We start from the raw sequence: 22,377 nt of genomic DNA, 5'->3' as shown, positions 1-22,377 counted from the left end.
CTTGACTTCCCTTATTTATTAAAATTCGTTTGTCTATTCGTTTCCAGCTTCTTTTGTTAATCCCGTGCCCTTATTTTGAAGGGGGAAACTTGTTGTAATGCTCTGTTATTGGTTAAAATCTCTGTACAGCTGGTTAAGCGTATTTCTTCGCTTTGTGGGTCTAAATTTGTGTTAAAATATTTTAAATTGCGTTAAAAGCCTAAATTGGGTCTTGTCTGTCTTTATATTACGTTTGGAAGAAGTTGGATTTTTTTTTTCAAATAAAAAAACTAAACAACAGTGTCCCGGAAGTTCTTCATGCTCGCGCCACGTCAGAACTACAAACTGTTAACATCATTGTTGAATAGTGAAGAATAGTCTGTCTGCCTGCACCTTCTCTTTGTTGTCGCGATGTTGTATTTGTCACTCACCTGTTTGCTGCTGTTGAATGCATGTGTGGTGTCTGGGACTGAGATCACATTTGAACTGCCTGACAATGACAAGCAGTGTTTCTACGAGGAGCTGGAGAAAGACGTGAAGTTTGACATAGACTTTCAAGTAAGTTCCTCTGAGAGCTCCATCACGTCAGTGTGTGCACTTAGCAGATGCTGTCAGACTAATTTTTAGGCTGAAGTTTTTTTCTCCGGCTTCCAGAAATCAAGAACAAATTTATAATTGTCTATTAATCGTAAAATAGTGCAGAATGCATATTTTGATTTACTTAAATTTGGCTCCGTTTTTTTCAATCAATTGAAAACATATGTTATCTCAGATTATTTTCCGTTTCAAGATAAAGACTTTTAAAGAGAAGCCCAATAATTCCCAGAGGAATAGCTGGAACCACACACACAGCCACATCCAATAACTTCAATATATTTAACAGCGACGCAACGTTGCAACTTTCTTTCCTTCTATATATGTTTTATTTTCTCTTAGGTTATTTCAGGGGGCAACTATGATGTGGACTGCTTCGTCACAGATCCTCATGACAATGCCTTGTATAATGAGAAGAAGAAGCAGTATGACAGCTTCTCTCACACCACAACTATGAAGGGAGTCTACAAGGTTTGCTTCAGCAATGAATTCTCCACTTTTACACACAAAGTAGTGTATCTGGACTTCCGCCACGGGAATGAGGAACCCATTCTGGACAGCATGAAAAGAACCACAGCTCTGACTCAGGTCAGTAATGAACACGGTGCTTTCAGTGTGTCAGGTGCAGTTTGTTTGTTTTTTTTAAGAACATGCTGGATTACTTGATAGCTAATTTATTACCTTATCAATGTTTAAACATTGCTGCCTTCAATTAGACAAGCATGCCTTGAGAAGACAGAACTGCAATGTCATATCACAGACGTTTGTATCATGATTTGAATCAGAAAAAACAGGATGTATTTTGACATGAAAAATGAGTACAGACATATCAGTTATGCTTAGTAAGGTGATAACAAGTAATCTAAAATCGGTATAGTATTTTTGCTGCTTTAAAGGTGTTTATATAATGTCCATAAGGTGGTGCAAGAGTTATTCACATTAAGCTCACAAGGAAATATTGTATTTAAATGCACTCTCCGTTCCTGGAATTACACAGATCACCCAAAAGAGGAAATGTCAACAGTTTGACAGCATTGTTGCTTCTCAAAACACAGAGTATAACATCTGATAAGCCATACTTTATTTCTCAAAAGAGTTTGGAAATTCCTTTGATGCAACTTAAAACCAGCATTTGTTGTTAATCTCAAGAAATGTATCAAAAATAACCTAAATAAGTAGAATGGTATGTAGGTCAGTAGAATATAGTATGACATAACAGATATCTTAAATATAATAAAGTAAAATAAATATTGATTTAAATAAATATATTGGGTAATAATAGCAAGTATAGCTGATTTGCAAAAAAGCTGAAATTAACCAGAGCTAGAGGAGAGTTTAAAATGGTTTACTAAATATAAAAAGTGGTATGGAGTAGCAGATACCAGATTAAAATCAATCAGTGTAAAATGCAGTGGGGTTAAAGAGGTTGAGTGTTTATTGTTAAGAGTTGTGACTGTGCATTTCATATCAGACTATAGGATAGCATAGTGTTACTACTCTTTAATTCAAGTACTGAGACCTCTAGGGTCAAATGTATAGTGAGTTTATGTGACTCTGATCTGTGCGATCCACCTTCTACTGTACATATTGATGAATTTCCATTAATCTTTCTGTTATCAGTTGGAGTCGTCTTGCGTCGCCATTCATGAGATCCTGAAGGTGGTGGCTGACTCGCAGACATGGTACAGGCTGAGAGAGGCGCAGGATCGCACAAAAGCAGAGCACCTGCTGGAGCGCGTCACCTACTGGTCCATCGGAGAAACCGTCCTGTTGTTTGTCATCGGCATCGGTCAAGTCATGATGCTTAAGAGCTTCTTCTCTGACAAGAAAGGCTCTGTGGCAGCTACCACTTAAACCAAGGTCTCAGTGTGCCATAAGAAACTCAAGTGGAAGCTTGCTAATGTGAACACATATTGTTAGTATTTTCATCAAAGCCAATGGTAAATGGATAGATCAAGGAGTTTTCACATTCCTGTCGGGCAAAACTTGAATTCAGGTTTTACACAAGTTGTTTTCATTCAACAACTTTCTACTGAAAAGAAACCCCACTCATGTCTGTGTTTAAAATGCAGTTGACATCTTTCAGCCTTTAGAGACTTTATTTTTATAGAGGTGGACGAGATGGCATGTTTATTTTGATCTGCCTATTAAGTAGCCTAGTTTCACTTATAAAAGCAGCTTTGTGGATTTCTGTCATCTGTAGTAGTATCACACATAAAAACCAAAGAGGAATTGTGTTTAAATTTGAGTTTTATTTGTTGTATAACATCTGTTATATGTATTGTTACCTTAATTTATGTGTGCAAAATCATTATGAGCTATGAGAGCTCCGTTTCTCTCATTTCTTGTCTGTTTCATACGGAGTGGCTTAGGCATTTGTTTTTTCCTCATGCCAACCAAGTTGAAGTTTACTGTTTTAATTTAAATACATATAACCTGATACATATACACGCAACTGCTGTTTTTTTGTTTGTTTGTTGTTTTGGATTCTCATTTATATGTTTTACATTTTCTTCACTGGAAAGTCACCAAGTATCAACCAGATATCATTTTTTGCACAAATAGTTTCTTTGACATTTCAATTCGATTTGAAGACAAATTATTATTATTTTTTTTTTAAATACGGCTGTGTAGGTTCTCAGTCATCCAGGTCATGATAGTCTCAAGCACTTGAGTGGAAGGTAACTGGATGTCTTTTTTGGGTTCTTGTTTCTCACCTCTCATCTTAGAGGCTTCTTCAGTTCTGACCAGAGCATTTTCAGATGAGAGGTGAAACATCTTCATTAACCTGAAAGAGGGTTACTTTCAGCCAATTATGAGAGTAATCGTGCCACAAAGTTTTTAGACATTGTCAAATTAAAGTTTGGCACCGAGTGTTGTGATATTTTTTAAAATCCAATGATACTCGATGTTATTTAATTTTAAAAATTTAGAGATTAAGGAAACTATAGATTGTAATTAAAGCTATTCTAACAGTCTTTAATACTTTAGGTCTCCATGTTTTCAAGAAGTTCCATTGGAAACTCTAATCCTAATGTCCTGCCACATTAAAAATGTATTTTGCTTATTGCAGCTTGACTTGAACATTTGACTTTCACTGTGCATAATGCTATATAGAAATGTGGCAAATTAAAGGAAAACCCAACACAAGGTGTCTCAGTAGGGTGTTTGGCCATAATGTCAAATCCCCTGTGTGCTCTTTGGCAGTAAATGTCCTGTGGAAGTTACTGCGAAAATAAGTCAGAAGATATAAGATATTATTTACATAATTTTTCAAACTTATCAAATCAGTCAGTGAGCCCTCATACTCTTTTTATTGGGCAGCCGATGTTGGGGGGGCAGTAACATCAGGAAAGAAGTGTTTAAGCATGTAATAAAGGTGATCACTGAGAACAATTATTTGCAGCGAATCCAAGTAGTTTGATTGTAGTTTGAAGTGGATTCAAACTCAGTAAAAAGTTGCCAGAGGCATTACAGAGACACTTGATCTCCCTGGGTTTTTTTTTTTTTTTAAGTTTGTTAGTGATTACTTTAAAATTTAGGAGCATTTGTGGTATCAACAGTAGTCTAAGGAGCTTGGAAAAGAACAGTGTCTGGACTTCTTTAAGTTGTTTGAAGACGTTTCACCTCTCATCAGAGAAGCTTCTTCAGTTCTAAGGTCACATGCTGGAGAGTCCCAGAGTTAAGCCCTGTGGGAGTATCCCCCCAAGAGGGACAATGGACCCCCTAATGATCCTCTACCTAATCACAGATGCTTTTCTTTCCAAGCTCCTTAGACTACGATGACCTGGATGACTGAGAACCTTCACAGAGACATCAACAGTAGTTTGATAGTGAATAAATCTAAAACACAGAGAAACCACTTCTTAGTATCTAGCAGATGAATTTTTAACCTGGAACAAATTTATATTATTTATCTTTTTATATTTACTATGTTTTGGGTTTTTTTTCTTCTATTTTTTCTAAGTTCTTTGTCATTATTATTCTTTAAAGAAGTTCTGCATTCAAAGAAATTAGAAGACAGATGTTTACACTGTACATTAGCTGTTTATGCGGATTACGTTGGGGCTTTTAATGTGGAAAACCCCCACATTACATACACATGGAGCGTGTATACTGCATTCTACTACTGTGTTTCAAATGAGGAAATAGGAAGAAGAGTTGAAGTGAACTTGAACCTGTGCCGGCTCCACTGGCCAATCGGGGCGAAGCGGTCTTTCTCCAAGCTGACGTGGGTGGAAGTTATTAGCGCCGACGTCCAGCGTCATCAGTTTAGCGGGTTCTACAGGCCTTACGTCCATTCATTAGGAAGAAACTATAGTCCCAGTGGAACAGTTGCTGACCCTAAGTAACCACTAGTATACATGGCGGGATACCTTAAAGCTCTGACTACGGTGTCGAGGAGTGCCGCCGCTGCGCTGTCGCAAAACCCCGCAGTGGTCTCACCGGCCGCCGTCTGCCATCACAGACTGCAACAGAGAAACTGTAAGTTTACCGTCGACAACATAATGACTCAGAATGAACTGCTCATAACATTAATGTGGTTACATGAGATGCACAGTGTGGCAGAGTCATAAGTTATAGCGAGTGACTGGAAATGATAGAAACAGGTGAGTCGGTGTTGCTGTTTGGCAAGTATCCATGGGTGAGTCATACATTGTAAGATTACACAAAAAGTAATTCAGAGGCATTTCATTATTACAAAATGACAAATAAATAAGGTAATAACATAAAGAAAAGCCAGTGTGGTCATGCTGAATAAAATCTAAAGAGTTTGTATTCTAACGTGAAAAGAATAAAAAGGAGAAATAATGTGTGTAAGTAAGTTTGGTGCCAGCCTGCTTTGCTACTTTAGTCCACATGTTGTCAGGTACAAAAAGGGCTTGACAGGTAATAAATGATATCGGAGCACTCTTATAATCCGAAGGTCACTGCCTCAGTCAAACTCAGCTGCCAGGAATGTAAAAATGATATGCAGGTGTCTCAGATGATAAAAGTAAGCCTAGTCGGCTCAGAGATATTCAGAGGTCAGTGGCTGGCTCCCCGAAAGTGACACGAATTGGAAGACTTGGAGTCAATTAAGAAGTATAATACAAAGCTGTGAATAAACTCCTAACATCGAAAACAATTTGACCTTTTATTTACACAAGTGTGCAAACTTAACCTTTCGTTTCCCCTGTCATTTTCAGACTCTTACGCTTTAATACAACAGTAATGTAACTTTAATTTTTTTTTTTTAGATGCAACAAAACGTATCAAAGTGGACCAGCCAGTCGTGGAAATGGATGGTGATGAGATGACTCGCATCATATGGGAGTTCATTAAAGAGAAGGTAAATCAAACACTAGGTGACACTTGACGTGTCAAGGAATCAAAATGTTTCCTCGTAACTCTGCATGTATGCATTTTTGTGGTTTCTGTGCCAAATTATCCTCAGGCAATTTACACATTGACATCTTGCACAGCTCATCCTGCCCAATGTGGATGTTGAGCTGAAGTATTTCGACCTGGGTCTGCCCTACAGAGACCAGACGAATGACCAGGTCACCATAGATTCTGCTCTGGCGACTATGAAATACAACGTGGCTGTCAAATGTGCCACCATCACCCCTGATGAGGCCAGAGTTGAGGGTAAGTTAGACTCAGACTTGTTTTAACTTTGTACAGATTCATTAGAATTAGAGGTATTTGAGTGCATTTTAATTCTATTATATTTACACAAATTAATACCTTCTTGTGCTTATTATATGTGTTTATTATATTTTCTCCTCAGAGTTTAAACTAAAGAAGATGTGGAAGAGTCCCAACGGGACCATCCGGAACATCTTAGGCGGCACAGTTTTCCGTGAGCCAATCCTTTGCAAAAACATTCCCCGTCTTGTTCCTGGATGGACACAACCCATAACAATTGGCAGGCATGCTTTTGGAGATCAGGTAAAGAAAAAACAACAAGACAAATGTGCATCTTCTCTTTCTGTCCAGACTTAAAGCAGTGCAGACTCACATACCAGTGTCTGACTGTCTCACAGTACAGGGCCACAGACTTTGTCATTAACCAGCCTGGCAAGTTTAAGATTGTTTTTACCCCAGCTGATGGAAGCACAAAGCAGGAGTGGGAGGTGTATGACTTCCCAGCAGGAGGTTGTGGGATGGGGATGTACAACACTGATGAGGTAATGGTAACTTTCTTTATAGGTTTGGTTACATGAGAAAGATGAGATACTTTGGGGTACTCTCCTTGTTTTTAATTTAATGTTCTATGATGCTATTGATCAAGCAAGTGCTATGTTTTCTTTGCTCAGTCCATCAGTGGATTTGCTCACAGCTGCTTCCAGTATGCCATCCAGAAGAAGTGGCCCCTGTACATGAGCACCAAGAACACGATCCTCAAGGCCTACGATGGCCGCTTTAAAGACATCTTCCAGGACATCTTTGAGAAGTAAGATGTACATTAAAAAGAGAGCAGAGCAGAGGTATCTGAGAAAGCTACACCTGCTTTGGAGGTTCTTAATTTCATTGAAACCCCCATGTTTCAGCTTGTGCCATTCATCAGATTCATCATGGCCATAAGCTGAAATGTGCAGTACATGTCGCTGGGGTAACCAGCTGGGGTAAGACACACAGCAGTAGAGTATTAGACCTGGTGCTGTTTCTGGTGCTAGAGGAAAACATTCTTCACTGAGCCATAAAATGTTTTATTATTGGTTGTTTAACATCTACAAAGCTGCTGAATTTCTCTTTGTTTTCCTTTAGAAACTACAAGCCACAGTTTGACAAGCTGAAGATCTGGTATGAGCACCGTCTCATTGACGACATGGTGGCCCAGGTCCTGAAGTCCTCTGGAGGATTTGTTTGGGCTTGCAAGAATTATGATGGAGATGTGCAGTCAGACATTCTGGCTCAGGGTAAGTAGACTACGGTTAGATAATGAGTATGTTTGCAGAGCTCCCAATGTTGCAATATTTGGACGTGATGTTCATGTTTTCGTGATTTCATGCTGATGTGATTTCCTTCTAATGCCATGTTTCTGTTTGTACCAGGCTTTGGTTCTCTGGGTCTCATGACATCAGTGCTTGTGTGTCCCGACGGTAAAACCATCGAGGCTGAGGCCGCACATGGCACTGTCACCAGGCACTACCGTGAACACCAGATAGTAAGGGCCACTGAATCAATCTGAAAAGACTCAGAGCTTTGACTATATGTTAGGTTATGGGCTAAAGGGAGTTAAATGACCAACGCTAACATTGCTCTACAGGGAAAACCAACCAGTACCAACCCCATCGCAAGCATATTTGCTTGGACCAGAGGGCTGGAGCACAGAGGCAAACTGGATGAGAATCCTGATTTGATAAAGTACATATCTTATTAGTGTCATCTACTCATTTGACATATATTATATATTTATACAGTTTTATATCATTTTAACTGCTATTGCACTACAAATTCCAGGTTCTGCCAAACTTTGGAAAAAGTCTGTGTGGATACGGTGGAAAATGGTATAATGACCAAGGATCTTGCAGGTTGCATCCATGGCTTGGCCAAGTGAGATCACATTTTCATTTATAATTCATATTGTAGAATTTTTTTCTAATATTTAGACATAAATACACACTTTATGTCAACTAATCACTCTCTACCCTCTCCATTGTAGCTGCAAGCTAAATGAACACTATGTCAACACGACAGACTTCCTTGATGCCATAAAGACCAACCTCGATAAAGCTCTTGGCAACTGAATAACATTTAGAAGACAATATGAAGATTTTTGTTAATGTAGCAAAAAAACCAGGCAAAAACTGTTTCTAGATTTGTATAAAATAACATTTTACCCTCTTGTTTGTATGAATCTTTGTATCCAGTTTTGAAGCTGCTCCGCAATACATGCCTTTATTTAAAATTTGTATATTTGTTTTGTTTGCCTTTTCCTATTGCCACATTTGTACAAATTAGTAAATTTTATAATTAATTATTAATGGTAATATTCATTTATTATGGACAGTTTAAAGATGTTTCAGGCTTTCTCATTAAATTAGAGCATACCTTCAGGGAATAGCAAAATTTGGATATCATTATGTTAACGTCACATTGTACTTAATCAGCATGACTATAAAAAGAAATTGTCATTTAATTACACTTCGTGTGTGCGGAGTTGCCTTTTTCATGTTCATTTGTCAGGTCGGTGCTTTTATCCTGGGACAGAAAAAAAACCCTTTTTCGGCCCGGCTTTTCCGGATTCTTTTGGGGAAAAGCCACCACATGCATTTCTATTGCACATTTTAATTTCATGCACTTGCTCATGAGCTCCTGTCCAGCAGTGCATTCATGCGGTGCTGTATGCTCATTTTGTAGCCATCATATGCACCCCGCAGTGCATAATGCCGAGTAGTGTTGTACCAGCAGGGGGCCAAGCCTGATGGGAGTTTTGGCAAAGCTTTTAGCTGTGCTGGCAGCCACGGTGTATGACCAGCAGATGTCGACATGGTCACAGTCATCCAGTCGGTTGCTGTAACGTCTATGCATTATGTTGCTGCTTATTATGAATATTTCTTTAAGGAAAAGAAAACTGGGTTAACTGGTTCACTGTTCCAATCTTAAACTGATCCTTGGCTAAAGTGCACCTGCAGACTGCGTTTAGCGTTTGTTCCTGTTTGTAATACAGAATAATTGAGGTTTGCTGCAGTGGAAAATTCCATGTTCAATTTCATGTCAGGTAGACCGCCAATCACATTACCTGAATTAACCTCCCAGCCATGGTTGTCCTCCTTTGTGTTCACCATTGCTCTCTTTTCATCCTGTATAAGAATCTATATGTATCCCTAAGGAAGGAAATGATTTATCCCAGGCCTGGTTGTTCATCTAAAACTGCTAAATTTAAAGAAACATGAGCATTCAGACATATTCAAAAATATTTTTGGTATTTAAAGTGTTGTCAGACATTAACAGATCTAAACACTATTCAGAAAATATGGTAGATTCTTGCTCTTTCTACCCCAATTGTTACAAGGCAGAAAGAAAGAAAATGAACACAATTCTTGATTATTGACATTTAGATTAATCTCACTTCTCTTTAAAACTTCCCATTGAAAGTCTTAAAAAAAACCAAAAAACCCAAAACTTAACTTCATCGTCAGCAATAAAAGAGCTATATCTCTGAGCAAAATTGATCAACCTTGCTCTTATGGAAGTTTAAAGCACCCATGAAGCAGCTGACCAGTCCATAAGCTCTACTGGGAGTTAAAGACCTCAGGTTTAACCCAAAATGTGCTCTCTGGTTCCAAGCCAAAAGCATCCATGCAGCAGACCAAGAAAATTAAAATGCTCCATCAATATTCAAATGTGCTTGTTCTTCAGCAACAAATCACAGTAATATTGACCCAAAATGTATCGCGTACCAACTTTCGTGGCAATCCAACTAAATGTTGGAGATATAATGATAAAACAATGTCAAATTTGAGGTCGTACACAAAAAGTGGGTGTATCACTAAAAAATCATAAGGATTATCCCCCAGATAGTGATGGATTAAAACACCAGTCTTCATCACTTAAACTAGAGAACCTTTATTAAATAATTCATGGTCAATTTCCATGAGGTCTCAGTTTAATATTTCTCATCTCAAAAAAAGAACTAGTAGACCATTCCTCTGGCTTAGTGTGCATATCAAGGCTGACCTGCATGGCAGGACAGGGGGAGTTATCCATCTTCCCCTAAACAGAATTTCTGAGTGGCAGGACCAGTGTCAGTCTACTTTTAATTCAATCATTTCAAAATCTAAGCAAGCACGACTTCCAAATAATTTATTTTCATCTTTTAAATTCACAGGTTCGGTTTGTGTCATCTCTTGTTTTTCATGCTACTTTCCCCATGATGGGGAAAATATTTCTGAATAAATTGAATTAAAAGTAAAGTGGACCCAGCCCTGGATTTAAGAGTGCTGAAACTACAAACAACTAATAAAAACCCAAACTGCTGATTCTCTGCTCAAACTGCTCATTCTGCAACTCATTTTTGAACTGACAACCATGAAATATCCATTTTAGGTAAACAGCAGTTTAGAAAAAACAAAACAAGATTGAAAAAGCATAACTATGTTTAATAATATTGCCTTTATAAGGGGTCGGAAGATTTTATCTTCCATCCCCAGCTCTTCTTCCTTGAGGCAAATGAATTCACTCTTACTGAAGACCGCCTTCACAGAAAAAATGACAGGTTTTGATGAAAAAGTGCTTTTTGTTCTGTTCACTCGGTAATTCAAAACCTAGAGCAGTATATTCACTACACGGGATAGATTATTAATGCAAAGCTAAACCATGTGAAACAAAAAAAGATGGGTAAACACACTGCATGTTGCAGAATCATTTGTACAGTGAGAGGGCTTTACATGCCGGCAGTTTTGTTTTCTGGTTGTAGCCGACATGAGACAGTAGCAACTTTGGTAGTCGGTGCCCTACTAAGATTTTTTTTTTTTTTTTAAAGAAAACAAAAAAGGCTACAATGTCATGTGCAAAAAGTACAAATGCACTTAAAGATAGACCTGTCTGAACTTTCAAATGAGGAATAGGCAGGAACGGGCAACTACAATTAGGAGTTGTTAACTAAGAGCATTCAAACCTATGAATATGTTGTGACTATGTATCAAAACTTCGATATACAGTGAGTAAATAGCTGACACTGTGGAAGCTTAGTTGCAAAATGTCTATCTGGCACTTTCAGTCAAAAATATGAGGGTATACATTGGTTGTGAATGACAAAAATGGCAAACAAATTTCTATCACATTAAATGTAACCAATGGCTCTGCAACTGCAACTTTTTTCTTTTTTTTCCTCTTCAAATAACTGATACATACACACAACATACAGATTTCACTGTCCACCAGTGAGAGTCTGAGCCGGTAAGCGTAGTTATCCCAAAAGAAGAGCTTCACACCGTGTCAACTGTTTCAGTGTCTCGGTTATAAGCAACAGAGTTGAAACGTCTCCTTTGAAGCACTCCTCCTCCTCCCTGGCCTCCCATCATAGTCCGCCAAGTCTGGCGCTTCTGGAAGGAGGCCAAAACTAAATGAAAACCCCTTTTCCCAGAGTCTCCCAAAGTCTCAACAACAATTCTGTAATTTCCTTCTGCCTTCAGAAACAAAAAAAAGGAAAAAAGTTTTCTGGTCCATCGCCACTCAAGGTGTAGTGTAGCTGCTTGTATCCTTTCCAAAATTGTAATACTCCTCCATGTCCTCCATGTTTGCTGTAGTGAGTTTAGTGAGGTTTTGGGAGCCACCATTGTCCATACTGTCCGGTGCTGTAAAGGTGAAGTTCTGTCCTTCATATTCCCCCTGGCTGTCCATTTCTGGAAGAACTTCTGGAAAATACAAAAAGGCATTGACTGACATTGGCCTGGCAACATGGCATGACGCTCATCCAGCCAACTCCCATCTATTAGAAAAGTGAGGTTTTTAGCACTTCTGAGCTAATCCTGGACAATGTAATGATCTCAACCTTGCAAACGTATTGCATCAGTGAATTAATCTTATGTCTTAGACTCAAAACAAGCAGAAATGAGTCAAATAATACATGTCTACAGCAAAACGAAGAAAAACAAAATGGGTATAGTGTGAGTTTGAGCACTGGATTGGTATGGTGACACCAGTAATGCAGGAATGTTCCCGACTGTTATGGTAAACAGAGAGTTGGCCAAAAGTTAACTGTTTAGGCTGAACCGATCGGTCCATGTTCTAACCCTCTCCTATGGTCATGATCTGGCTGATGACCAAATAAAGTTGCAAATACATGCGGCTAAAACGAGCTTCCCTAACCTTAGAGACAGACTGTGGAGGAAGTATTAAATAAGCCACTGGAGGTTGCTTGGTCTCACCCAACTGGGAAGAGATCCCAGGGTAGACCCAGAACTCAGTGGAGAAATGATATACCTCATTTGGCTCGGGAACGACTCAGGACCCGCCAAGAGGAACTGGAAAGTGTTGCTAGGGAGGACATTTAAAATGCCTGCTTAACCTGCTGCCACCATGAGCTGACTTTGTATAAATGGAAGATTAATAGGTGGTTGGGCAGATGGATAGAAAAAGCTCACTTTCAGCTCCATATTTCTACTTCTTCTTTGCATTCATAGTTTAAAATAATCCTCATTTATCTTATACTGGGCTTTGGTGTCCCCCGCATTTGAAACAAGCTGTTTCAGATCTTCTTGCTTTTAGGCAACTTTCCTCTGACTTGTGGCCTGATGCAAACAGAAGGTCTGAACAGGAGGTGCCACAGCTGTGTGCCTGAGATGACCATTTTAGGGATATCTGCTCTCACTGACACAGATTCAAGAGTAGGAAAAAGACTGTTTGGAACAGCACTGGGAGCTGTGCGAAGCCTGAGCTTTGGCTCATATGGGATTACTTGTACATGCACTGATGTCATTAACTGAACGTTCTGCAAACATCTACTTTTGAAACAGTATAAAACACCTGGCTAATGTGCTTATCTGCATATGACAGAAAGTAAGGTTGATATTAATGTTAAAAAAAAAAGTGAGCCTAACCTTGTCCTTCTGGTGAGACATCCATGCCTTGTTTGACCTTCATGTGCCTGCTGAGGTTTCCTTTCAGGTTGAACTTACTGGTGCAGTAAGGACACTTGAAGGGCTTACTGCCAGCATGGAGATGCATGTGACCCAGAAGGTTATACATTCGGTTGAAAGACTTGCCACAAACCTGGAAATAAAGTATACAAAAAAAATAATTTAGGTGCACTGATATAAACAGAGAAAAAACTTATACCAGATGTGATAAAAGCATCCTGCCTGGCGATAGTGGCCTCTCGTGTCTGGGATTTTCTTCTCATTTAATTTTAGAAAACGTACTGATATCAGGTTATAAGACGCTTATGAGATGCTTTCTAGGAGCACTTTCTTCTCCCTCATAATCCTATTACGTTAAATTAAATCGATAGAAACTAAAAATGCATCATCACAACTAATTTCACGCCAGTTAATTAAACAGCCCTGCACACTCTGCTATCAGTCTGGAGTTAAAATACGCACCTTGCATTTGAATGGCTTCACAGGCAGGTGGACGATCATGTGGGTCTTGAGGGTCTGTTTCTGGATGAAGCTCTTGAAGCAAACGTGACACTGGAAGGGCCTGACGCTGTTGTGGATGAGCATATGCCTCTTCAGGTTGGCAGACAGGGTGAACTCTCGGGAACACACGTCACACTTGTGGCCTTTCATCCCCTGCAGAGTGCAAAGAGAAGACAAAGGTCCATCAGTCAAATACAGCAATAGCTGTTCTGTTTGCTTCCAAGAGTGTGAGACGTTGGCAGATATACTGATTAATTTGAACGTGTGGGGTCTAAAAGCTCACTGCTTTTCCAAGTCATAACACACCCAAACCTGAGCACGCAGACACATATTTTTAGATTCAGTGTGAGTTTCACATTCCAGGCTATCTTTAAATCTGCATTGTGACTAAATTTCCTTACATTTTTTACCAAAGGAAAGAAAAATTACTGAGCAGTCAGCATATTTTTTTAACACTTTTAATATCAGGTTAATTTGGCTGAGCGAGAACCTGTTATGCTCCTATGCTATTCCAGCCTAATAATGTTATTCTTGGACTATAATAAAATAGCTTTGTATGTGTCGTAATACAAAACTATTTAAATTTATCTCACGCTGGACTTTGGTGCTGACAGCCAGCGTCTGAAACAAGCCGCTTCTTCCGATTTGCTGGCCCTTGTAAACAGAAGGGTAACAGAGCAGGTGGGCGGGGCTTTGGTGCTCACAGACAGAGCTGTGTGCTTAAGATGACCTAAGTAAAGACATCGGCTCTCACTGATACAGATCCAAGAGTATCTGTCTGAAACAACAACTAAATTATACAACTTTACCTACAAAAACAACAGCAAGAGTATAACATGCATGTAAAACAGGGTGGCCAAAGAGTCACCATCCTGCATACAATGTCAGGGCAATATTTTAATCCTGCCTGCAAGTTATTGCTCATTCCTCCAACCGTATCAAAATCTATGGCAGCCATTTTAGGTGTACCAAAGGAGATCACTAGAATACAGGAAAAAGGCCCTTTGAATCATCTTTATTCAGCTGCTGTAACGTTCTCAAACACATGCAGTGGGTCACAGGAGCAGACAACTGTCATCTAAGGCCTTGAGGCCTGTCTCAATGAATGTGCTGCTGCCTCCTGCACTCCACTCTGCAGTCAGTGTCAGTAGACAAAAACCTGCAACTGAATGAGCGGATTGAAGGCTATTGCGAGGAACAAATATGTATTACGGGACACTAGTGGGTCGAGAGACAGTGTTTGTATAAGCAGACAAATCTGGCAGACTGTCCGTCCGCCCACTGTCTGCACGGCAAATGGGTTGAGCTGACGTTGTCCACCAGGGGGAGCAGTGAACAGACAACCAGCTCAAACAAGCCACAAAAGAGAATATTCTCTCTCCACTGAGAACATTCACTGCTCTCATCACTTTCAGTTTGATGATGAACGTGGCTTTGGATTTTTGTTGCCCCAGTAGAAAGCACATTTGAGCCCGTCCCTAGCAACACAGCATTTTCATTTGTCACCGTGTGGGATTTCTATCTGTCAGCTATCTTCTATTCCTTCACCCACTAGGCATGACTAAAAGTTGGGGCGGGAAAAAAAAAAGTCTCATTCAAAAGGAACTGATTTTAGAATAACCAAGAATGATCACAAATACAAGCACAAGGTAATCCGACGCACCTTCATCTCTCTCTTCCCCACCTGTGTGAAAGTGTGGGAAACAGCAAGGGTTGAAAAAGCGTGACAAGGAGATTGAAGGTCTTTCTAAAAAATGCAACATTTGCCAGATAATTCTACTATGCTTCTAATTTCCTTTGATTTTTCACCATTTTGATTAAGTGCTGTGTTTCTAACTGCTGATGAAGCCTTTGCAAAGATTTTCCAGCATTTGCACAGGGAAAATGGCATCAACAAAAACATATTTCACATGAGAATTGATACTATTTGTTTAACAACTCAGACTTGGTTTTGTTGCCATTAAAAAAAAATTATTTAATCCTAGAAACTCAAATTTCTTCTTGTTTCTATGACCCACCTGGAGTTTATTCTATTCACTGGGCAATTAACAACTTAAAGTGACTCAATATAAAAAAGAAAAATACATTTCCTCATCGTGACTTGTTGGCACTACATTATTAAAAATTTCAAATGAATGAAAAAAAAAAAAAAGCCACACAGAAAAGTCTAGCATTACCATGTTGATGGAATAGTTTCTTTTTTCCCATCCATCCATCTTTTTTCTTGCACTTATCCAATTCGTGGTTGCAGGTGGGGGCTCGAGCCTCTACCAGCTGTTATTTTTTGTAAGCATACTAAATCCAGGTGCTAAATTCCTTATATTAGACTGATACGTTGATTCTATTTTGACCTTAAAATCATGTGTTTTTGTAACAAGATGAATCTGACAAAGACAACAAAGGATGCCAGATAGGTGGATGCTCGTATCTGTTAACTACACCCAAGGCTTAAGGTGAATTATATATGAACTGCAGATGCAAATTATCTTTTTTATGTTAGTTTGTGTTGACTCTCTATTAAAAAAAAGAGAATCAAAGCATTCAATATTTTTGTACAAGCCAAAGGAAAAAAAAACCTCTCTGCTGAATACTGATCTACAGGTAACATTTACAGCATGTGTGCAACTTGAGCAGTCAGATACCTTATGGGTGAGCGAGTGCTGACGTAGGTGGTGGAGTTGCACAAACTCCAGGCCGCACTGGGAGCAGGTGTAAGGCCTCGGGCTCTGGTGCTTCAGGAGGTGGTTCTGGAGCTGGCTACGGTAGGCGAAAGACTTATTACACTCGGTGCACTGGAAGGTGTGGGGGCCCTGGTGGCTGGTCTGGTGGCGTTTGAGGTGAGCATAGGTGGGGAACTCCATGCCACATTGCGAGCACACATGGCAGCGGCCTCGTTCGTGCTTCACCTCGTGCGCTCGCAGTTCGCTGGGATAGGCGAAGCCACGGCGGCAGAAGCGGCAGCTGTAGGGCTTTACATCGGTGTGTTGCAGCATGTGTCGCTTCAGGTGACTGGTCTGGGTGAAGCCCTTCTTGCAGACTGTGCACTTGTGAGGCCGCGTACCTTGGTGGGTTAGCAGATGGGTTTGGAGGTGACTGGGCTGCTTGAAAAGCTTTCCGCAATGTGGACAAGCATGCGGTTTGATGCCGTTGTGGCCCAGGATGTGTGTGACCAGGTTATACTTAGAGGTGTAGGATTTATCACACATGCGACATTTCCAGCGTTTCAAACCGTCTCCCACGTCTACGCAGTAGGATTCATCAATCTGGATGTTGATATCTAGCCGGTCTACTCTACGGCCACCGTGTCTACGTGGAGGCTGGGGGTGTGGAGGCTGGGGATGCTGCCCTGTCGCACTCCCGTCTGTCCACATCATACTCTGGCTGCTGTCTTCATACTCGCCCCCCATTCCCATCTCTGTAGAATCGTAGCTTCCCACTTCACTGGTCTGGAAGTAGCTGCTGATAGCTTCCTCCTGCTGTGTGGGTTTCATCATTGTGTTCCCCTGGTGTTCTACCTCTTCTTCATCCTCTCTACCACCTCGACCGTGGCCCCCCATCGGGCGCTGGCCCTGCAGTCCTCTGTGGCCCTGCTCCGGTCCCCTGTGGGCCACCTGGGGAGGAGGGGGGTGGACATGTGTGTTGGCTTGCTGCTGGTTTGTAGCATCCCGCTCACATTCTGCACAGTTCTTGTTGGTGCCTCTCAGGGTGGCCGGATCTACTTGAACCAGACCACCTCTGGGAGCCATATTGTTCAGCATGTGGACACAGGAGGACATTCCAGAGTTCATCCCTTCCCCTTTCACGTGGGAAGAGGACATGTCACCTGCTTGAAGGCCATGACGATCGGGGACCACCATTTTCCCATCTGGATGCTGAGGCGGCCCCTGCTGCCACCGCCGCTGGCTGCAGCTTGGTTGCATCTGACCGTCTTCTCCCAAGTTTTCTCCAAGATAATCTCCGTTGGCGCCGATAAGTTGGTCTGCGTACTCGTAGTCAACTCCGTCTACTGGGGGTGCAGGGGACTCTTTTGGTTCACCAGTGTAGAAGCCGTTTGGTGCAATGGTAGCTCCGAATACTTCATTCTGGGAGATGAGACCTAGCACGGCGGCCTGGGCCAAGGACAGCACAACTACTGGATCTGTCTGTGTGCCTATGTCCACCAGCCTGGCCATTACCTTGGGCTCACATCTACCCAGGCGCCGGCTCGCCTCCTCCTGGAACAGGAAAGAGACAAACCGTTTGTAAAGAGATCAGCATTTTAATGTTTTTTATTGCCAAGTGTTATAGAGGGGAACAAAAATCAAGCTCAGTGTAAATTTTTATAAAGGCAGGAAGTTGTGTTTTCAATGTGAACTACTGTGCACCATCCTCCACTCCATTAAAAATGAGCTACTGAAGAAAAAAAGGTGGTGAGACTCATCTGATCAGATTCTTTGAGCTAGTTGCTGACAGAGAGGGGGAAAAGTAAGAACAATTTTGATTTTCAGGAGCTGTTTATTACATCACTAGAAAGGATGCGCAAAAGCAGACAACATTTCCTCCCACTGAGGCAAATCTATCCCCAAATCACTCTTCCTAGTACAAATAGTCAACCTGAATGAACAGTGTCAAAAACAAACCTTCAGATCTGGAGAGACAGGAACTATGAAAGACAGCATCCTAATCCAACGTGCTAACCATGCATGATGTGTGTGTGTGTGTGTGTGTGTGTGAGTGAGTGGTGGTGGATTAGATGGCCTACTGATCTCCACACAAACACACATTCAAGTGCAAGAAAGAAAAAAGAAAAGAAAAGAATGAAAACTGAGCAAGATTAAGAAATGAAAAAAAAAAAGAATAGAAAAGCACGAGATAAGACAAAAACACTGGAGAGCAGAGTGAGAACAGAAGCAGAGACAGAGATGGAGGGAGGGAGGGAGAGAAGCAGGAAAAAGAGTGAGCGAGTGAGAGCTTAGAGCATGCAAGAGTCTAGTGAAAGGGAGGAGGGAGAGGAAAAAAAGAAAAAAAGGAGAAAATGTAAGGTAAAGGGAGAGTGAAGGAGAGATAAGGAGAAGGAGGGGGTGGGCAGGAGGGAAGGAGGAAGGCTGAGAGAGAGATACACATATAAGAGAGGGAGGGGGAGGAGGAGAGGGCTGAGTGAAAGAGTGAGAGGGTGAGTGTGAGGCAGCAGGCAAAAGAGAGCAAGAGGAAGAAAGAAAAAGAAAGACATGTAGAGACAGAGGGAAAGGGAGGGAGGGAGAGGCAGTGAGCAACCAGGAGACAGAAGGAGAAAGGAAAATGCCAAAATGAAAGCCAGACACTCAATGAAAGATAAAAACAAAAAGTGAAGAAGACAAAAAGATGACACCGAAGAAGAGTTTGGGAAAAAGATTTTTTTTTTTTAAAAGCTCATAGAGAGATTGCGATAAGTTAATGCAAGTGGCAGCTCTTCATTTAGAATAAAAAAAGACTCCACAGAAAGCAACTTTACAAACAAAAGAAAACCAGATACAATCAAAGCATCTCTGATGGCAGTTTTCTATCTGTATCATTTCAGCTTTGCCGGGATCAAACCCATGTTGCCCACCACCTCAGCAAACTACCACTTAACATGCTACGAGCGAGAGCCAGTGAACTCACCACGCTCCTCCTGCTGTGAGGTTTCAGGTGCTTCAAGGATCTCATTCTTCAGTGCGAGTGTTGAGTGAGAATAGACTATGTTTGCCTCCTATTTATACGTGAGGGATGTGAGGAGGCGGGGCTAACGCTACCCTCCGCCTCCTTCTCTTTAGTCTTCAGCACAGTTTCGGTAGAGAGTCTGGTCGCACCAGCGCAAACACAGAGCAGACACTAAACAAACCAAATATCCTTGCAGCCAAATGAGCACGTGTGGCCAGTAGGTTTAAAAACACACGCATACACAGGCGCAGCACTGATGCACAAGGTTCCTTGACAGTCCAGTAATCAATAGGTTAAGTCACATCAAAGTCAAAAGACGCACACACCAACAACAAAAACAAGATCAGCATCATATCCGTCTGAAATTATGGCTCCACCAAAGCAACTCGCCCTCCTTTCTTCTTTCTTTGTGTGTCATTCTTCATCTTTGTTTCTGCACATCCCTGTCTGTCTCTTTTCCTGTATCTGCAGCTGAGTTCTTCTCTGTGTTTCATCCATGCATCCCTGCGCCTTCCCCTCTGTATCTTTTCACTCTCTCATTGATCAAGTGAGGTTTACGAGTATGGGAAAGTGTTGGAAGATTGTTTCGTGCACAGTCTCGGATGCGAGCGTGTTACATGAGAGAGGAGAAAGAAGAGAGACGGTGAGAGAAAGAAAGAGATGGAAGGTGACTGACAAGGAGATGAGCAAATGGATGGGGGGGCAGGAGGAGAGACTGAAACGAAAGAATACTCAAGGAAAAGAGAGGGGAGGGGGGAGACAGAAAGAGAGAGAGAAAAAGAAAGGAGACGGGGGGATGGGAGCAGAATGCGGTAAAAGAAAAAGAAGCAATGAAAAGTAAAAGAATAGCACGGAGATATTATTCTGCTTGAAATGATGCATCAAACAGTCCCATGGATCACACGCACATGCATACACACACACACACACAAAATGAGCTGCTGATTGACGCCTGAGGAAACGTCAAAGTTCAAGTGTGAAGAACTTTCATCTCTTTTCACGTCATCTGACGACCACGGCACCTTCAGTGAAATGGGATGCGTGGAGAGATCAGATAGATGTTGAGCGGCGAGACGGTGGCCTCACGGTCCACAATGGTCATGCATATCCTGCCAATGATGAAAGCGAGACAACGCGAAAGCTGCAAATTATGGAGCGAAATGAGAAAAAGGGCGACAGACATATAAAAACCTACATTCAGCATAGTGTCTTGTATGCACTTTGCAGGAAATACTTTGTACTGGTGTATTAGTCCACAAAGACTGAGGACTCAAAAAACTATTAGTGTTATTATCAACCAATCTGTTATTTTACTGATTCACATAAATAGTGGGCCTAAGGTACCAACCTCGCTGTTTTTGTCAATCAAACTCTGATCACAGACACAAACGGGTCTGTCAATCACTTAATCATTTTTCCAAGAATTTATTTAAATTTTAAAATATGCAAAAATCTCATGAGTGTGTCAGTGGATGCTGCCAAAAATAAATCAACAGATGACTGTAATTGTAGACACTGGAAGACATTATTAATGAGTGTTTGAGCCAAAGCAGTGTTTGCTCTAAAACATACTGTGGGTACACAACATTCATTTCCATAAAAAGTGACAATCTTTCCTTCAATCAGATCAATCGCACATCACCCCCCTGTCGCAGAACACGTCTACAGAGACTGAGTTCACTCCAAGTACAGCTACTGTGTTTTTTATGAAAACCTAAAGTGTTACCCCTTTTCATGCCTGTAGTTTAGCTTTGATAGAAATTCTGATGCCTGACCAATACTAGATTTTTTGGTTCAGATAATTATTGAACTATCCACCAATGCTATTTACAGCACAGATCCATCCTGCCCTGCATCAACAGTTCAGGCCAGGTGACGTGAAGGTGTGGGGGATATTTTTTGATACACTTTGGGCCCTTTATTACCAACGATCATCATTTAAACAGTATTAAAGAGTACTGTTACCATGCCCATCCCTTTGTGACCACCACACATCTTCTGATGGCTGTTTCCAGCAGGATAACATGACGTGTCACAAAGCTCAAATCATCTCAAAATATCTCAAACTTGTTTCTTGAATATGAGAATAAGTTCACTGTACTTAAACGGTCTCCACAGTTACCAGATCTCAATCCAACAGAGCACCTTTGGTATGTGGTGGAATGGGAGATTGCTGTCACGTATGTGCAGCAGACAAATCTGCAGCAATTAACACCATGATGTCAGTTTGGACCAAAACCTCTGAGGAATGTTTACAGCACCATGTTGAATTATAGCAGTTCTGACGGTAAAACCTGGTACTATCAAGCTGTACCTAATGAAGTGTCTGGCTAGTGTATATACTGCATAATAGGCCAATATCAGCTGATAATGTCAGGGGACCAAAATATCAGTCAGGATCTAATGAAGACGCAAATATGCAAAGTTGAGAAAAAAAACATATTAGGTTTGATTAATTTATTAACTGATTAGGCAATCAAGACAATATTAATCAGAAACAAGACTACATCCAAAATGTTCCTGATAAAAATCAGCATATTTTGGTTCTCTGCAAAATGTCACCTTGGACTCTAAAGGAACTGGGAACAAATCTTCCCACAATTTTCTGTAAATTAACAAATTTAACACTTCTGTGATTACTCAAGAACATAAAAGGTCCACAAGAAATAGTTACAGACGATCCATCATTTCCCATATTTTTGTTTCCCTTATCCCTTGTTTAAGTAAACTGCAAAAGGTATATTGTGTGGATATGCTTCAAGTATGTCTTTTTTATATGCTACCATAATAAGCTGATTTCATATTATTCATTCCCTGCCTTAAGTTCAATTTATGTTTTAGAATAATCTTCAATGAGCAAGTATTATGGTGCCTCTACTTTGAGCCTCACTGATTTTCATGCTTTTATTTACCAAATAAAACTTTCCAAAAATAGTTAACTTTCCCTTTGGTCACGCTACAGCACACTTCCTGTCAGTCACGCAAGTCAAGCAGAGAGGATCATGGCATATAGTCTAGTCTTTATGTAACATTTTGCATACTTTTTCCACAGTAAGAATTAATGCAAGATTGT

General features: G+C 40.7%; 3 protein-coding genes across 3 annotated transcripts; 2 read left to right on the top strand and 1 right to left on the bottom strand.

The window, feature by feature from the left end:
- Window positions 1-282: 282 nt before the first annotated feature.
- On the top strand, window positions 283-3,028 carry tmed3 (transmembrane p24 trafficking protein 3). Its single transcript, XM_005934528.3, has 3 exons — window positions 283-537; window positions 916-1,161; window positions 2,194-3,028. Exons 1-3 carry the CDS (start codon window positions 391-393, stop codon window positions 2,425-2,427), a joined length of 627 nt encoding a protein of 208 aa, XP_005934590.1. The 5' UTR covers window positions 283-390; the 3' UTR covers window positions 2,428-3,028.
- Window positions 3,029-4,537: 1,509 nt separating this feature from the next.
- On the top strand, window positions 4,538-8,706 carry LOC102292502 (isocitrate dehydrogenase [NADP], mitochondrial). The gene is made up of 11 exons (XM_005934527.3): window positions 4,538-5,058; window positions 5,814-5,905; window positions 6,039-6,204; window positions 6,347-6,507; window positions 6,603-6,746; window positions 6,876-7,012; window positions 7,327-7,478; window positions 7,614-7,726; window positions 7,829-7,926; window positions 8,023-8,115; window positions 8,225-8,706. The coding sequence occupies exons 1-11, from the start codon at window positions 4,938-4,940 to the stop codon at window positions 8,307-8,309; spliced, it is 1,362 nt and encodes a 453-aa protein (XP_005934589.1). The 5' UTR covers window positions 4,538-4,937; the 3' UTR covers window positions 8,310-8,706.
- Window positions 8,707-10,643: 1,937 nt separating this feature from the next.
- On the bottom strand, window positions 10,644-21,754 carry znf710b (zinc finger protein 710b). The gene is made up of 5 exons (XM_005934526.3): window positions 19,266-21,754; window positions 16,289-17,860; window positions 13,608-13,799; window positions 13,107-13,278; window positions 10,644-11,921 (listed from the first exon to the last, which is right to left on the bottom strand). The coding sequence occupies exons 1-5, from the start codon at window positions 19,308-19,310 to the stop codon at window positions 11,740-11,742; spliced, it is 2,163 nt and encodes a 720-aa protein (XP_005934588.1). The 5' UTR covers window positions 19,311-21,754; the 3' UTR covers window positions 10,644-11,739.
- Between the last annotated feature and the right edge of the window lie 623 nt (window positions 21,755-22,377).

Source organism: Haplochromis burtoni, unplaced genomic scaffold (assembly GCF_018398535.1).
Source record: "Haplochromis burtoni strain Fernald_Lab_line unplaced genomic scaffold, NCSU_Asbu1 Contig_187, whole genome shotgun sequence".
Lineage (NCBI taxonomy): Eukaryota > Metazoa > Chordata > Actinopteri > Cichliformes > Cichlidae > Haplochromis > Haplochromis burtoni.
The sequence above is the reverse complement of the archived record's forward strand: the minus strand, read 5'-3'. Positions and strand labels throughout refer to the sequence as shown.